The sequence below is a fragment of the Microcebus murinus genome, chromosome 12, assembly GCF_040939455.1.
Source record: "Microcebus murinus isolate Inina chromosome 12, M.murinus_Inina_mat1.0, whole genome shotgun sequence".
NCBI classification, from domain to species: Eukaryota; Metazoa; Chordata; class Mammalia; order Primates; family Cheirogaleidae; genus Microcebus; species Microcebus murinus.
Window position 1 is genome coordinate 10,143,051 of NC_134115.1, and position 18,902 is coordinate 10,161,952.

At 42.8% G+C, this 18,902-nt stretch overlaps 1 protein-coding gene across 1 annotated transcript; it reads right to left on the reverse strand.

The window, feature by feature from the left end:
* Positions 1-38: 38 nt before the first annotated feature.
* ISCA1 (iron-sulfur cluster assembly 1) lies at positions 39-16,144 on the reverse strand. Its single transcript, XM_012736692.3, has 4 exons — positions 16,026-16,144; positions 9,327-9,380; positions 4,806-4,911; positions 39-1,997 (listed from the first exon to the last, which is right to left on the reverse strand). The coding sequence occupies exons 1-4, from the start codon at positions 16,104-16,106 to the stop codon at positions 1,849-1,851; spliced, it is 390 nt and encodes a 129-aa protein (XP_012592146.2). The 5' UTR covers positions 16,107-16,144; the 3' UTR covers positions 39-1,848.
* Positions 16,145-18,902: the final 2,758 nt, after the last annotated feature.

Here is an 18,902-nt window from a genome sequence, read left to right on the forward strand (position 1 = left end):
CTACCACCCCAAACCCCTCCCTCAACAAGAAAAGGCAATTTTATAATCACAAAGAGGCCACATCTTTTTATTGATAACTCACTCTCTACATAAATACAGTATTGCACAAATTATAAGTGGATCAACAACTTTATTAATGATACAAACTCATGAGCATTTACACAAACTACTGCTCTAGGTTTCGGTGCTTTTTGTGCCAGGTACTTTAGTAAATAAAACAAACATAAAAGAACTCAGCTACTCAAATTCATGAGAATCAGCTTTTAAAAAAAGCATATATGTCATCTCATAGAATACTTAATATGTCAAACCCAGGAAAATGAGTAACTAAGTGACAAAAGGAACACTTTAAGAGTTGGTAATAAAAATGTTAGGTTAAAATATTGTTCTAAAACTTCAGCAATTGGGCCAAGTGCAGTGGCTCCCACCTGTAATCCTAGGACCCTGGGAGGACGAGACAGGATAGCTTGAACTCAGGAGCTCAAGACCAGGCTGAGCAAGAGCGAGACCTGGTCTCTAGTAAAAATAGAAAAAATTAGCTGGGTGTCATGATGTGTTCCTATAGTCCCAGCTACTCGGGAGGCTGAGGCAGGAGGATGCCTTCAGCCTAGGAGTTTGAGGTTGGAGAAAGCTACGATGATGCCACTACATTCTACCCAGGGTAACAGAGTGAGACTGCCAAAAAAAAAAAAAAGCACCTCCCCCACTTCGTATTAAAAAACAAAGAAAACAAACTTCAGCAATTAGACTTAGGAACCAGAAAGTGTGTGCATATTGGGAATTTTAAGACTCCCATGTTCTCCTTCACAATTATGACTACATTCCCAGTAATTCTGGGTTGCTACAATGTCTTCTCTGGTAGTATAAACCACTGTTTCAAAGTTTCAAGAAACAAGATGGCAATTCACATAAGAGTTTTAAATAAGATTCTTCTTACTCAAAATAAAGCTAATATGATTTCCACCAAATTAAAAAGAAATTCTATCAGTATGTTGACCAAAGATGCCAGATCACCATTAAGCTCCATGGATTGCCTCAGAGGGGAGAACACTGTCACCTACTAGGAAGGGGCAATGGAGGTGCAGTTCCTGCTCACCCGTGGGGGTAGACAAAAGCCCTTTGGCCTCCCTGGAGTTTGGCCTCCTCACATACAGAATTGAGTGGGGTGGGCTAGATGGCTTCTAAGAGACCTTTCAACTAAAAGAATCGAAATCAGCTTGAGATCCCATCTTTGAGTAGACATTTAAGGTGGCAAATGAAATGGATTTAAAAACAGATGGATGAACCTTTTGCTATAGATCACTATAGCTGAAGAAAATCTTTGCTCAGTTCTGTTAAAGGGTATGCAAATGAGGCATGACAATGAAAATTCTGATGAAAATGTGAAAGGGCTATGCCAAGTTTGCTTGGAAAAATAATGCACCACCATATTACTACCAGCAGTCAGGACTTCCTGCCTTTGAATTTTAGGAGTCACCGATCTGGGAAAAATACAGGGTGAGATGCACGTTCAAGCCACTCAATAGAGATCCAATCCTTTTTAATGAAACTGGTTCTAAAAGAAAGGGTCCAAGAGACTTAAGTGAAGGGTAGGATTTTTCTCTTTACAAGAAAAGAAAAATATCCACAAAGAGGGTGATGGTACTTCATTTTCTGTCCCCTACAGAGAATTCAAATATCACTTCTTCCTGAATCTAACATATTGGCTTCGTTTTCAAAATGCATCACTTTATTTTCTTACAAGGCAGCCACACATTAAACAGGCGATAGTCACATGATTTCTTCAGTAAGCCCCAAGGCGGAGTCTGTGAGTGCTCCTGGAGCTCATAGCCAGAGAGTCCTGAGGTTTCAGATATTAAAGCTTTCCCCACAGCCACAAGTTCCTTTGATGTTTGGGTTATTGAACACAAACTCACTGGATAATTTGTCTTCGACATAGTCCATTTCTGTTCCTAAAAGTGTTAGTTGTGCTTTCTTTTCGATGAACACTCTGACTCCTTGGGGAAAAGAAAACATGAGTCATATACAGCCTGCATCCTTCTGGAACCTGCTGATCCAAAGCACAAGTGAACTTTAAATAGTAACTGCCAACAAAAGTCAAATAGGAAGCTTTTGAATATGCTGCATTATTTCCTTAAGGGATTAAGCATTCAGTTTCCTGTCTGCCTCCTCTTTCTCACACTATGTGAAAAACGATTATATTAGGGTAGACAATTTATACAACTAAATTCCATAATTCTGTGTAAAACTGAAATTTGCCTTTCACTATACTTCACTCATTTTTCTAATTTGCAACATGAAGAAAATGTCCATATTCTCAGTGACACTATTGTAAAGATGGAGTCAATAAAATTCATGCAAACCTACACTGGTAAACCTAGAGATATAAAAGACTGTGATAGAATGGGGTAATTTTAATAAGACCAATCAGTACAATAATAGTTCTGTTCCAGTTAGGAGCCAAAAAACAGGTAATAATCCCTTGTAATTATGTAGGTAAAAGTTGGCATCTTTGTAAATACAATCAGTTAAGAAATCTTTCTTCCTTATAAGAAATTAACTCATTACCTAAATATAAACTATATCCAGTTATTAAGTCTCCTTTTCTTTAAGATGAAAATCATAAGGTTTATGAATTGATTTTTAAAATAATATGGACTGCAAGCTAGGAAAGAGTGTACTTCCAGTGCACAAAACCACCACAGCAAAACCCACGAACATTCAAGTTCTCCCAACACTCTAGCAATGTCTATGTTGTTTTAGACAGGTTTTATCAGATTATTGGGTGGTAGTAGGGGGTAAGGACAAATATAATTTAAAAAACTGAAATTTTTAATAAAAATTAGAAATACCAAATTCCTCAAAAGCATGAATTGATATTGTAGCCTCGGACTAGAAGTGTTTTGGATTTCAGAATTTGGAATATAGTCATATGGTGCATAATGACATTTCAATCAATGATGGACTACATATGTAACAGTGGTCTCACAGGATTATAATGGAGCTGAAAAGTTCCTACCATCCTAGTGATGTAGCTGTGGTAACACTGTAGCACAATGTGTTACTCAGGCGTTTATGGTAATGCTGGTGTAAACAAACCTACTATGCTGCCATAGAAATGTCTAGCACATACAATTATGCACAGTACATAATACTTGACAACAATAATAAATGACTATGTTACTGGTTTATGTATTTGCTGTAATATACTTTTTATGGTTTAGAGTGTGCTCCTCTTACTTATAAAAATAAAAGGTAACTGTAAAGCAGTCTCAGGCAGGTCCTTCAGGAGGGATCCACAGGGAGGCATGGTCATCACAGGAGACGGCAGCTCCATATGTGTCACTGTCCCCGAAGACCTTCTGGTGGGACAAGATGTGGAGGTGGAAGACTGTGATATTGATAATCCTGACCTTGTGTAGGCCTAGGCTAATGTGTGTTTGTGTTTTAGTTTGTAATAAACAAGTTTAAAAGAAAAAAAAAATTTTAAATAGGAAAAAGTTTAGAGAATAAGACGAAAAAATAATAAAATAATTTGTGTTTTAAGCTAAGTGCTATTACAAAAGAGTCAAAAAGCTAAAAAAATTTAAAAGTTTATGAAGCAAAAAAATTACAGTAAGCCAAGGTTAATTATTGAAAAAAGCAACATTTTAAAATTAATTTAGTGTAGCCTAAGTGTACAGTGTTTATAAAGTCCACAGTAGTGTACGGGAATGTCCTAGGCCCTCACAGTCACTCAGTGCTCACTTGCTCACTGGCTTACCCAGGGCAACTTCAGGTCCGGCAAATGCCATTCACGGTAAGTGCCCTATACAGGTGTACCGTTTTTTATTTATGTCATATTTTTACTGTACCTTTTCTATGTTTAGATACACAAATACAGCTGCATTGTGTTGCAACTGCCTACAGTATTCAGTATAGCCACATGCTGTACAGGTTTGGAGCCCAGGAGCAACAGGCTACACTGCGGTAGCCTCGGTGTGTAAAGGCTGTATCATCTAGATTTAGGTAAGCACTCTGTGATGTTCGTACAATGAAATCGCCTAAGGGCACGTTTCTTAGAACAATTAGGCAATGCATCAGTGTATTTTCATTATACTTACAGGATGAGCATCCCAAATTACAAAATGTGAAATGGTCCAAAGAGGATCTCCTTTGAGTGTCATGTTGGTGCTCAAGACACTCATGTTGGTAGTTTCAGATTTTCAAGCATTTCATATTTCGCATTTTCAGATTTGGGATGCTGAACCTGTATGTATTTGACATAGATCTAAAACTGCTACTTCACATGAAAATGGTTGGTTCACTTTGAAGTTTTATGGTCTTAAAAACCTTTCTGAACACAATGATAACTTGTCATAGTTGGATTAAACAAACAAGCTTATCCAACAATTTATGTCTTCGTTACTAAGAGCACAGCCTCTGGAATGAATTGACTGGGTTCAAATTTTACTCGGCCACTTGTTGTGTGACCCCAAGCAAACTATTTTTAACCTGTGCCTCAGTTTCTTCATCAGAAAAACAGGGATAACACAGTATCACCCTCATTCAGTTGACATGTATAAATCAGTTAAAAAGTGAAAGTCCATCAAACAATGCCTAACACACAGTGAACACTATTTACTTCATTCCTACCATTATTATTGCTCTTTACTCCATGGCATGCAAGACTAAAAACTTTAGGAAAAACAAAGTGCCCTGAGAAAGTTTGTTAAGAACTCACCATCCTTCCAACTATCCGTGGTGGCTAGAAAACAACCAATCCAAACAAAAAACCTCAAACCAAAGAAAAGAAAAAAACTCACCATCTTGAACAACTTCTTCATCAGAATCTCCTTTTGTTTTTGTATATTCTAGAGTGTAAGAAAGGCCATTACAGCCTCTGGTTCGGACACCAACTTTCACACCTACCTGAAAAAGATTTGAAAATATAAACTTAGTTTTAAAGTAATACTGATCAAACAATTATACTAAGAAAGCATCTGATAGCAGAGGTGGCGCTCCCTAAAAATGGACTTTCTTAAAAATGTTTTTGCTCCACCTCATTCTGTGAGATGTTCTCTAGATGTTTCCTTATTGGTTAGGGTTCACCAGGGTTCTTAGGCTGTCACCTGGCAATTTTACCTCTACATGGGGGCCTTAATTCTAGGGTGGACTTGCATAAACGTTCTCAAATACCAGAAAGCAAAAGACTACAGTCAATACAGATTAAAAAGTGAAAAAAGTGACCAAACAGTACTATTAGAACACCAGTGTTTGCATGAATGCAATTTTCTAATAATATCTACCTAAGTTCTCTATCTTGGAGCCTATATGTTTTTCATTTAAGTACAGTTGTCCCTTGGTATCATGAGGGACTTCCAGCACTCCTCTTGGATATTAAAATCTACAGATGCTCAAGTCCTTTATATAAAAGTGCCTTAGTATTTGTGTAATATATAACCTATACACATCTTCCTGTATACTTTAAGTCATCTCTGGATTACTTATAATACCTATTACAATGTAAACAAATGCCATATTTATTACAGTTGTTATACCATATTGTGTAGGGAATAACAAGAAAAGTCCGTACATGTTCAGTACAGATACAACCATCCATTTTTTTCCCAAATATTTTTGATTCTCAACAGCAGTGTGTACTTGCTTCAGGAAAGCAATCATGATGTGGGCAGAAATTTGGTGAAGGGCGTGAGTCAGAATGTTAAGATGCCTGGGCGTTTTGATAAGCCCAAGAATTCATAGCATTCATAGGGTAGTCTCTTCTGTCCCTGAACAACAAGGAGATAGAACTATAGTTTCATTCACTTTAGGAGTCACAGCTTAGAGAATGTGTGACAGAATTTATGTATTCAGAATTTCATGTATCATTTATCACAATGATAAATGACAGTATTTTTTTTTTTGAGACAGAGTCTCACTTTGTTGCCCAGGCTAGAGTGAGTGCCGTGGCGTCAGCCTAGCTCACAGCAACCTCAAACTCCTGGGCTCAAGCGATCCTTCTGCCTCAGCCTCCCGAGTAGCTGGGACTACAGGCATGCACCACCACGCCCGGCTAATTTTTTTGTATATATATTAGTTGGCCAATTAATTTGTTTCTATTTATAGTAGAGACGGGGTCTCGCTCTTGCTCAGGTTGGTTTCGAACTCCTGAACTCAAAGGATCCGCCCGCCTCGGCCTCCCAGAGAGCTAGGATTACAGGCGTGAGCCACCGCGCCCGGCCAAAATGACAGTATTTAACTTATGTTTTTATGTTTGTAAACAGAAGACTTAAGCAGAATTCCAAATATTAGGAATGGATGCAGACACTTTTAAAAGCATTTGAAATTACAGGTTTAGGTAAATGGAGTTTGGAAAAGGAATTGCTTGTGCTACAAATTATACCTTTTCATGTCAACATGAGCAATTATCCCCCAGATTTACAAAGCTAAGTTCCTGTTTCATTTGTCAATTTATTTTATTTATTGCTTTTGGAAGGGGGGGGTCCCTTGACAATTTATTTTTGATAATCTGGGTGCCTCAGAGATATCATTGTGCCCAGTAAATTCACAAATGTGGAGAAAGAAAATTCTGGAAAACCAGGGGGAGGGTGGTGGTGGTGGTGGCAGATATGTCTCTTCTTTTTCAGGCAATTCTATGAAGTCTATGTCAGTTGAGGGGAAGAAACAAGAGTTTCTCTGGGCCATGGCATCTTGCGGACCCTGTCCCTCATTTTCTACAGAGAGTTTCTCACACCAGGCTGATGAGGTGGATGGCAGAGAAAAGTGTCCCTTTACTGGCTCCTCAGACACTTCTGGGGAGATGGGAGCTATACCACTTGGCCACTAGTCTTGAATAACTGGAAGGCTCCTTCTTCACGAACGTTTCCATGGAATGTTCTGGTACAATAGGTATGCCCTGTCCTTGTGGGAGCACAGAGAGGCAGGCCTTGCTTAGGCTTCTCACCCTACAGCCATATCTTTGCCCCAACTTTTGGGCAAGCCTCCATCACCATCAGGATCTCATGGGCAGAGTCCTGACTTGCCAACCAAGTCCCTGAAGTTGGAGAGAAAGGCGGGGCTTGGAAATGCCTCACCCCCAGTGGGCACCCTGTCCGTGCTGCTAGCTAGGTCCTATGCCCACAGATGGCAGTCAGTTTGCAGGCTCGGCTGCAGCACTTGTTGCTGGTGGGTCCCAGAGAAGGCTCACCAGCGTTCTTTGCCTTTTCTTCTTTTTGGTCCCAAGTGACACGTGGTCTCCCATGAGCTCACCTGGCTCCTTTTCCTGCTTCCGGACCATGGCCCTGCTGGTGGTGCTGGTGGAGGTGGCTATCGTGGAGTTGACACCTTCTCGCCTTTTTCTTTTGAGACCGAGTCTCACTCTGTTGCCCAGGTTAGAGTGCCATGGTGTCAGCCTAGCTCACAGCAACCTCAAACTCCTGGGCTCAAGCAATCCTCCTGCCTCAGCCTCCTGAGTAGCTCAGACTACAGGCATGCGCCACCATGCCCGGCAAATTTTTTCTATATATTTTTAGTTGGCCAATTAATTTCTTTCTATTTTTAGTAGAGATGGGATCGCACTCTTGCTCAGGCTGGTCTTGAACTCCTGAGCTCAAACCATCTTCCCACCTTAGCCTCCCAGAGTGCTAGGATTACAGGCGTGAGCCACTGAGCCCGGCCTTGGCTTTCTTTTTTGACTTCCTTTTCTTTCCTGCTTCCTTCTCCACCCTGAAAGGGCAGTGGAGGGCTAACTCCTGCAGGATGTCAGATGCCAATAGCGCTGCCTCCTGGCAACACTGCCATTCCTCCACTGCTGTCCTTGTTGGAGATGGAGGGCTGTGGCTTTCGGCGGGGTTTGGGAGAAGCTTCCTTCTCAGTGCTTACGAGGATGGATGTGAAGAAAAGGCGGACACCATCATCCTCCATGTTGACTTTCTGTACCTCAGCTTTTTTTGGCTCCTTCACTACTTCTAAGATGGAAATGACGCTGTCCAGTAGGGCTCCCAGTTTCTTGGCCACGTGGGTTCGGAATTCAGGTCTGAAGCTCACTGCCATCTGGTTCGTGCTCATCCACCTCATGCCTGAGGCTCAGGTGGGAGGTTGGCAACTGGTTACATGCAGCACTGGCTCTTGGTTTCTCCGGCCCACTCGGGCACTGCTCCACGCCCCAAGCGGGCATTGCCGCCTTGAGTCACCGAGCCAGCTCCTCTGTATTGCTGGGGCTACTGCTGCTGCTATTATCTGACTCGCTCATGGCGCCAGAGTGCTGCCATCTTGAGCCTGCAAAGGATTGTGGGGAATGCTTCCATCCGTTTGTCAATTTATACTCCAGTCACTAGTCTATTCAAATTGAGTTGGAACAATGATATCCTTTAGCATTTAATAGTTCTCAGAAGGCAGGTTCGAGAACTCCCATTACACTTTAACACAGACTGTACTATGGAACCCAGAAACCACTCCATAGTTTAATTATTAAATAATAACAGGCCATTATTTGAAGTGATTTACAGAATTCCACCGGCAATTAACAATGTACTACGATTAAAATGATACACACAGCCCTGAATCAGCAATACTACTTCGAGGAATGGATCCCATGTAGGCACACTATGCCAAGCTTATAGGTCTGGAACAACGGGTCTGGCACACTATAGCCACTAAATAGATGCTGAACGATGTCTGTGGCAACGCTGAATGAAAACCACCCGACTGACCTCTAATCTGGTGGACTGGTTAAAGAAATCAAACCTGTTCAATGGAATATACTATACATACAGCCACAGAAAAGGAGGAAGCAGATCTTTAAACCATGACACGGAAAGATCTTCAAGCTCATTAGTGAAAAAGAGCAAAATGTACCACAGCACATATGGTATGCTCTCATCTACTCAGGAAAATAGAGATACACACAAGAATAACAAGCACAGTCTAGGCCAACAGTTCTCCCCAGGAAGACATTTTTGGTTATCACATCAGGGCTGCTACTGGCGCCTAGTGGGTAAGGCCAGAGATGCCACCAAACTTCCTACAATCCAGCCTGAAGCGTCACAGTGTGGAGGACGAAAACCCTGGTCTAGCTGCATCCAATGCAGACTATCTCTGGAAGTGCACCAAAGGGGGTGCTTCTGGGGAAGAGGAATGACAACAAAGGATCTGGGCTTGAGAGAATGACTTCCTTTCCATCAAATACCCTTTTGTATCATTTGAATTTTTAAAAACCATGAGCAGAATTTACTTTTTAAATAATTCCCCCCTAACTAATGAAAGCACACTGCTTATCATAAGATAAATTCACCCTGAAAATATAACTTCAGCGTTTTACTCAATATTTCACTGGTTTTACTTACGTGCTCAGGCTTATCTTTAAGGAGCTGTTTTATCTTGTTTACTGCTGACGGTGTCTGAAAAAAGAAAATACAAATTGTCTTCCATTCTCACCAGAGTACCTGGGGATTTTATACACAAACACATGAACGAACTCTATTCAATCCAAAGTACCTTTTTATTTTTATTTTTATTTTTAAAATATCTGTTAGCAACATCCTTTGAATCTTGCTGCCTGGTCCAGGTTAGTTCCCTGCTATACTGCCCATGGTATTACTCACTTATATCACAAACATAATTTTTCTGGGCAGCATCTATTTGGTGCACCTACTCTATGCCCAGCAATAAGCACACTGCCCCTGACATCCAGAAGGCAATGAATGAATCAAGTACCTCATTGGGAAGGCCAACCTTCTGCTGTTTTTCCTGTTGGCTTTTAACGCTATAGTTGTTTTCTGCCTACTCACAATCTATTTCAAATCCACCAAATGCATAGCTCAAGGAAAGAATGTTACTAGCATAAAATAACTCAGAGTGTGCTTCTTGTACCAGTCCCACCAAATTTCCATCGATTTTTCAATGTGGATTAAATCAACATGTCAGGACATCCATATGGACAGGACTGACTAAGTCAACCCTAGAAATAGGAAGGAGCTGTTTTTCAAAAAGAATGCTGTTTAACCTAGCCAGGGGCCTCAAAATGAGAAAGGCCACAACATTTTATATGTATATAGGTCACTTTCTTGGGAAGGAGGATGCTGGCTGGGAATAGTCTGTTCCAGGACATTCCTGGTCCACTTCCTACCTATACCCCACGGGCAGTCACGTTAAGTGGGTTGTCTTAACATCTAGTCCCTTACTGGTGAAATGGGCATAATAGTCCCTCCTCAGGATTCTTGTGAGGATTAAATATTCAAATTCCCAAAGATCATTCAGGACAGGGCCAGGCACAAAGAGTTCCATACAAGCCAGCTATTATTATAGTTATGAGAGAATGGATTATGCCTTCCTGCTTTGTTATATTAGCTCCTGTAGCTGGCAATGCTGTGCTAACCCTCCGGTTTATTGGTACTGACATTTTATTGGTTTGTGAAGTCCCAAAGCCTGGGTGTGATGACTTGGTAGTAAACTGCAGCCAGAACTCAAGCCTGTGCTGGGGGAGCACAGATGGCCAACAGATGCCCTAGAACGCACTCTCCTGTCCTGTGTGGGCGGAGGTCTGCCAGGGGAGGATGCTTACACACAGTTTGGGACCAATTTTAAAGGGTCATGAAACCAATTTAGACAGTTGAGACCAGCATTTTTAAAAAATAAGAAACAACGCATTGCACTTAAAATGAATGTTATTTAAACTTCTAGTTATTATATGATGTGTGTGTGTGTGTGTGTGTGTGTATCTGAAAAAAAAAAAAAAAATCACTACCAGTAAGTGGTCTCTAATGGCCTCTTCCCATGGTTTCATCAGAAGAGAAGCCAGGAAGCCAGGCAGCCCAACACTGGGAATAGTGTGCAGGGGCAGAAGAGGGAAATGCTGAAGAGAATTATGGTGCTTTCTTTTTTTTTAAATCACAAAATATCAACTTCAAATAGTGACAGAAATATTTATTAAAAAAATTATTTTTAGGGCCGGGCGCTGTGGCTCACGCCTGTAATCCTAGCTCTTGGGAGGCCGAGGCGGGCGGATTGCTCAAGGTCAGGAGTTCAAAAACCAGCCTGAGCAAGAGCGAGACCCCGTCTCTACTATAAATAGAAAGAAACTAATTGGCCAACTGATATATATATAAAAAATTAGCCGGGCATGGTGGCGCATGCCTGTAGTCCCAGCTACCCGGGAGGCTGAGGCAGAAGGATCACTGGAGCCCAGGAGTTTGAGGTTGCTGTGAGCTAGGCTGACGCCATGGCACTCACTCTAGCCTGGACAACAAAGCGAGACTCTGTCTCAAAAAAAAAAAAAAAAAAAAAAAAATTATTTTTAAGGAAAAGTGCTCATTTAGCCTTCTAAATGACTGCCAGTAAAAGTTACCTTTTTAAACTGCCACTGGTAAGTTTCTATGGTCACATTTTTCTATTTGAGTGCTGAAGAAATTAATCTACTTACTGTCAAATAAAAAGAGATTTTTTTTTTTTTTTTTTTTTGAGACCTAGTCTGGCTCTGTTGCCTGGGCTAGAGTGCTGTGGTGTCAGCCTAGCTCACAGCAACCTCAAACTCCTGGGCTCAAGTAATCCTTCTGCCTCAGCCTCCCAAGTAGCTGAGACTACAGGCATGTTCCACTATGCCCAACTAATTTTTTCTGTATATATGTTTTTAGTTGTCTAACTAATTTCTTTCTATTTTTAGTAGAGACGGGGTCTCGCTCTTGCTCAGGCTGGTCTTGAATTTCTGACCTTGAGCGACTTTCCCATCTCCCAGAGTGCTAGGATTACCCGTGTGAGCCACCGCTCCCAGCCAAAATGAGATTTGGGATAGGTTTTTAAAAAAAGGCAAAGCAGGCTGGCTGGTGGCTCATGCCTGTAATCCTAGCACTTTGGGAGGCCAAGACATAATGACTGCTTGAGGCCAGGAGTTCAAGACCACCCTGAGCAAGAGGGAGACCCTGTCTCCAAAATAAAAACAAAAACAAAAAATGGCGGTGGCAAGGCATGGGGAAATATTTGTTGGAACTAACATCTGACTCTCAGTCTGGATTTAACTTGGGCAGGTCAAAGGCGCAGACCAGTGCACCATGGCAAGCATGACCTAAACAAATGAGGCTCTCACACTACTAGTTTACCAGCCCTAAGAATTTTTATCTCCAAATGTTTTTCTAAATTATCTAATTTGGTTTAAAAAAATAATGTGTTTTCTCTTTTCTCAATTATTAGTAGAAAACACTTAAACACAATAAATGAAAGCAATTCATAGACAATGTCTGCTTATCACAAACCTCACATCTTATACTGAAAGGCTCCTTAAGGGAAAAGTAACATTAAACAGGAATCTGAGTGCCTATGAAGCTGTTACAGGAATCAAAAAAGTATCTTAATTTTTGTGTCAGGAGAAAACCAAATATATTCCACTGGGGAAGTGTTACTAGTGATAGATGACCCAGCTGGGTGCTCAACCAAGGGGAAAAAGAAGGTTCTTACAACTTTCAAAGTGACTGATCTGATTTTCCGAACTAGTTAGAATCACTAAACAGGGAATACTTGGAATTGTTTTTTTTTTTTTTAATTCTAGCTGTAAGAAGTACTTTTTGTATCTCAGTACCAGGCAGAAGTTAAAAATCCTACTTTGCTCTATTTATATACTTTGACAACTTTGTGTCCTTAGGTAAAACTGGTCTGGGAAATAGCATAAAATCTTCAACTAAACAGCATGCTGCAGGGCGCAACAACCTTCCAATATCAATATACTTCCTGTAACAACTAAAATACCCAAACTTTCCCAAGAAATTTAATTACAATTAATGACCAGAGCTCACCTGAAATTTGGCCTGTATTTTGGATTCTTGAAGGCCACTGAAATATGATGGTTTTTAATCTACTCATGTAAACCATGGAAACATAATTCATTAAAGTGAGAAAATATTAATGTCTTTGAGTTAAGATATTTTGGCTCAGTTTTTTAAAAATGTTTTTCCAGGATGATTTTGTTGTTAAAATTATGGGAAAAGGTGCTGTGGATGAGCATGTCTTACCTAGCAACGCACTTTAATTTTACCCATGCCATACAGTTTCTATTCCTTGCAGGAGAAACTTTTCATCCTCGGTACTGTATTTCCTTAAGTAATTCCCCAGGCAATTTTCATTTTTATCTATTTTAAAAAACTAAATACTCCACATATGAAATTTTGGGGAAAAGAAAGATGGTAAAGAAATAGCCAATTGGTGTATGCCTATAGTCCCAGCTACTTGGGAGGAGGCTGAGACAGGAGGATCACTTGAGCTCAGGAGTTTGAGGATGCACTAAGCTCTGACAGTACCAGTGTACTCCAGCTTGGGCAAAAGAGTGAGTCCCTGTCTCAAAAAAAAAAAAGCTAAGCCAAGGCACCCTTGTACACAATGAATTCAAGAATGACAGTGACAGTGGCTGTGTACCACTGTTCTCTCACAGAATCATGGTTGAGCTTTATGCACAGCTGCGGGCCATCCTTAATCCTAAATCAGGGCTGCACTAAACCTGATTGGTATAATGATAAAAAGAACCGTTTCTGCTAGGCAGGAGGGTTGTGTTCACTCTTCAGGTTTTAAAATCATATTTTATTTTGGCTCCCATAAATTCAAACCCACTTGTCAATTGCTAGATATGTAAGGAAATTGGGGGTGGGGGCAGGCGGGCATCCTTGGATGTTCTCTGGAGGTGTCCAAGGATACTCACATTGATGTGCTGGGCTGGAGCCTTAAAGCCAGCAGTCCCCAACCTTTTTTGGTAGGGGTTGGGGTGGAGGGCAGGTGAAGCTCAGGTAGTGATGCAGCCTGGTTCCTAATAGGCCACAGCCTACCCAGGGGGTTGGGGACTGCAGCTTAAAGCATTCAGTCAACAAGAATCCATCACGGGCATAAAAGTTTCGAGGCAGCCCTTCTCTCCAGCAAATCACCAACTGTCTCCAGGATTAACATCAGTTAATGCAGATAATTTGGTGCTGACAACACTGAATCATGTTTTCACGTCACTTACTACTTTTCCTAGCCTCTTGCTGACCTCTGGTAGACTCTACAGGTACAGCACTTTTCAAATGTTGCAACATGTCTCATAAGACATACATAAAATTTACATCTCCAAGTAATATTTATGTCTTCTTATTAGTTTTACTGTGTTATCTCTACTTTTGTTTGCTCTTATCTGTCTCCACTCATCAGGCCTTTGATTACCTTACTGTTTTGGCACTTGAGAGTACACGTCAAGGAGAAACTAAGCACAAACAGCAATATGTTCATGCTATAGTGTCTTGAGACTAGGGTACAAATGCTACGACTAAAATGACTGCAAGCCCACTACTACAGGCTGTGGTGGAAAGTAGCACTGATGTGTTTTTTCTCTGGTAGGAGCTTGTAAAGTCAGCCATAATAACAGTAAGTAGGATGAGTTCAGAAAACAGACTCCTGCAAGTTAATCAGAACAGCTGAACCAGGCAACACAGAGCCCTGTGAACTTCGAACTGCTGTAAAAGGTACTGAAGTAGATGGGAGCAAGTGTGGAAAGAGACCAAGCCTGAGGCTTGGCCTGCATCTGTGTCCCTGGAGGGTGGAAATTATACAACTCATTTCTTGTCCTGAAACACAGGTTTGCTGAACGTCTGCCGAGAGGAAGGGGATGACTCAGAAATTCTGAAGGAACAGGTAACAAGCCAAAGCATGATGGAGAAAGAAAAGGCGAAAAACGGTTCCCGCACCTTCTGACTCTTTCTGGATCTACCATTACCACTGAAAAATGACTTTCAAATTCTGAATAACTTTCACTATGATTGAAAGGAGACACAAAGCATGAGTTGTGCCCTCTAATTCTTAAGACCTTGGATAATTCTAGATTTCATGGTGTCTTTTCTATACATGAAAATAGGCTTACAAGTACAGAGAAAATACAGTAGTGATATATAATCAGAATGCTAGTATTGATTAGTACAATATATAATCAGGATAATCTCAAGGGCCTAAAACATTGATTATAAAAATAAATTCTCCCACCTAATCATGACTGTCTTCTATTTTGCTACAACTAATTTCTGGCTATAGGCTCTAATGGCAGATAGACTAGAACCCATGAATCAATTTATATCATTTTTCCCCAGTCTCCAGGTGAATGCTTGCACAAAAGCCAGGTTCTCCTTAACTAAGAGTAGGGTGTATGTGAGAAGAATGTTGAATTGATCACAAGCTTTCCTATTGAGGTGAGAAAAGCTTTTGGAACCAGACAGAGGTGATGGTTGCACAACATTGTAAATGTACTAAATGCCAATGAATCGTACCCTTTAAGAGGGCCAATTTTATATTATGCAGATATTCCCTGAATTAAATAAAACTGCAGGAAGCACGGTGAATTCAAACATCTGTGGTTTGTCTTCTGGTGCCCTTCAGAGTGCGTTTGACCTTTCACCCAGAAAACACTGTAAACTCGCTCAGGGTGGAAATCCTCATCTTTTGTCCTAAGACCCTAGGATTGCTGGGGCACAAAGGGTGTTCCGAAAGCCTCCGCCACCCAGGACACGAGGAAGTAACCCTTTGTGCGCCGCAGCCGGACCTGGGCAAGGACCAGGGTGCTTTGTTTGGGCCCCGCTCCCTTCCGCCGACGCTCACCGCGCCGACACCGACGTCCTTCGAGGAGCTTCGCCCCCCCCCCCACGCACCTTCGGGGTGGCGCTCCTGGGTCACCATCCAGACACCCCCGGGCCTGAGCAAGCGCACCCTAAGAGCAACACACGTCCCACAGCGGCTGGCGGCAGGAGCTCGAGGCGCTCGGCCCCGGGCGGCCGCCACCCACCCGCCGGGCCTCCCCTCCCCCGCACGAGGCCGCCGCACGGCCCGTCGGGAAACGTAGTTCCGGCCCGCCGAGGTCCCCGCAGCAGCCGCGCCGGGGCTTATTTATCGCTCCGGCTGCGGACCCGAAAGAGGCGGCGCGGCGGGAGCGACCCGCGCTCGGACGTGCCCGGTCCCCGCGGCCCAGCTCCCCGTCGCCATGACCTCCCATCGCCGGGGGCGGACACGGGCCAATGTCAAGGGCCTGACCGCGCGCCGCAGGCACTTACTAGGGTGAGGGCGGCTCGGGTGGGCTGCAGTTTCCTCTTGCTCACAGCCCGGACGGTGGCCCGGACTAACGAAGCCGACATCTTCGCCACCCCGGCGCCCAGTGCCTCGGGCCAGAGCTCAGCAGCCTCAGCCTCTCTCCATGGACACGGCGGGCGCATTGACGCCACAAGCTCCGGCGCACGGCGCACGGCACCCGCGGCCCCGCCCCGCCGCCACCATTGGGAGGCCGCGTGAGTGACGGGCTGGGGGGCGGGGTCTCGCCGCTCGGCGCCGCCCGGCTGCCAGGGGCTGCGCGCAGTCGCGAGCGTGGGCTGGCGACGCCCGGGCGTGCGAGCCTGGAGGAGTGTGGTCACCGCTCGGGACCGAGTGGGCAGGCGCGTGGCGGGCGAGCGGGCTGGAGGGCGGGCCGCAACCTGAGCCTGGCCGACTCCGGAGGCGCGTCGGCGCTTCTCCACCTGCCCCCGGGGCAAGGTGCGATGACACCCACTCCTTTAATGCTCACTGAAATGAATGCTGTTACCTGGCTGCTGCGGCTTAAGGACGCATAAGTCAAGACAGCACGGGGCTTACGTTCTTGAAGGCAGAATAGTTCCCATGCCCATCGTAATCTTTTGGTCTGGCTAGGCGGTTCTTAGGAGCATGGGATACCAACGAGTTGTAGAATAAACAAACCTCCACTCCCCGCCCCCTCCACACTGCTGGGGGTGCCGAGGGGCGGTGAGTAATGCAGTTTTCGTTCTGGTGCTGAATTTGGAACCCGATCCTACTCTAAGAGATGACTGGGCAGCACTGTAAACAGTCACATTTATAGCGAGTACCAGTTAATAAACGTTTTTTTTTTTTTCCTGTGACCAAACACAAGTTTATTTCATCCAAACTACTTCAGAAACCCAAGTGACAATACATACCTAGCATACTTTAGGACATCAATGAGGTCCTTTAAAAAGTGAACTTTTTAATGCATAGTTGTTCATATGCATTCTTTGAGGTCCTTACAGGAAACGTTGCAGTGCAGTTGTCTGCCCTTTTTTAAAAAAATATTTATTTCAGGATATTATGGGGGTACAAACATTTTGGATACATGTTATGGCTTTGCCACACCCAAACTATGATTTGAGATGTGCCTTTCCCCCCACAATGCTCACTGCGTCCGTTAGTTGAGTTTACCCTCCAACCCCCTAATCCCTGGAGAATATTACTGCCGTGTGAGCACCATAGTGTTTATCAGTTAGTGCCAATTTGATGGCGAGTACACCATTTGATGGCGAGTAATGTGGACCAGTTAATAAACTTAACTGAACACCTGTTGTCAGACCATGTCCTGTCGCCTCAAGAGGCTTAATTCTGCTTTTGAGCTGGCAGTATTCCTAAGCACCAGGCACTGCACCTGCGCATACACAGGAAGACAGGTAAAGAGGGGCCAGGGAAGAATGAGAGATCCTAGTAGGACAGAAGTGCAGCAGGGTTAGCAGATGAAAAAAGGAGGACATCACGACAGGTAGCATTTCTCACGAAGTACTAGAGAAGGGAAGGAGGCAGGAGGGGTTCTGTGGAGCACTGCTGGGGAGGATAGATTCTTTCGCAGTGTTTTCATGTGGAAAAAACTAATCAGGGTAGCATTTTTTTTGAGCCCAATCTATCTTTGATCCCTAGAGCCTATGGGGTCCAAAAGGATAGTTCAAAACCACACCAAGTAGTTCTGTCTTCATGCAACAGAAATTTAATTGCAAGAATGTTTTTTCCTAAGCCTCAGCAGCATACAAAAGACTATGGGTGCTTGGCACTGGGGGCACAGTGCCTCATGCCTGTAATCCTAGCACCTTGGGAGGCCAAGCATTGCTTGGGGCCAGGAGTTCAAGACCAGCCTGAGCAAGATCAAGAGTCATCTCTACAAAAAAAAAAAAAAAAAAAAAAAAAAAAAAAAAAAAAAGAAGAAAGAAAGGAGGAAGGAAGGAAAGAAAATAAAGAAAAATTAGCTGAGCATGGTGGTGAGTAGTCCCATAGTCCTAGCTACTCGAGTGGCTGAAACAGAATCCCTTAAGCCCAGGAGTTTGAGGTTGCAGTGAGTTACGATGATGCCACCACACTGTAGCCCGAGCAACAGGGTGAGACCCTGTCTCAGAAAAAAAATAAAAATATAGAAAAATAAAGGAATAGGCAGTAGTGTGATGGGTTTGTTCCTTGGCTACATCTTTGATTAGCGGGATAATCTGGGATAAAGCATTTTATTTCTCATTCCCTGCCTGCTGCAGATATTGTGAAGATTAAATGAGTTAATATAGGAAAAGCCCTTAGAACAGTGGGCTGGCACATGGCACACAATTGCTAATTGATATTTAAAGATGCCATGTACTCTGAAACTGCTCCCGTATGATACTATACTGGTGGATACATGTCATTATGCATTTGTCAAAACCCATACAATGTACAACACCAAGAGTAAACTGTAAGGTAAACTATGGGATTTGTGTGATAATGATGTATCCATTTCAGTGAGGAATGATCGTGGGGGAGGTGGGCCTGTGTGTGGAGTGGGGAATATATGGAGCTCTCCATACTTGTGCTCAATTTTGCTGTGAACCTAAAACTGCTCTAAACATAATTAGAAAAAAAAATTCCATGAATCTTTTTTTTTTGCCAGTTATTGAAATGTTACATAGCTGTGTAGCACTTTATAGTTTCCAAAGGAAGCCTGAGGACATTATTCCATACTGGTCTCAACTGTGAACTGAGTAGAGCAAAAACACTGGTCTGGCTATTTTACATTTGATGCTTAAACTCAAGTCTTTTAGTAGAGTTCATTAGACATCATTTAAAAAATCTAGTCATAAATTTTTTGATTCTGGGTCTGGTGTATAACATCCTTTTTCTGTCTA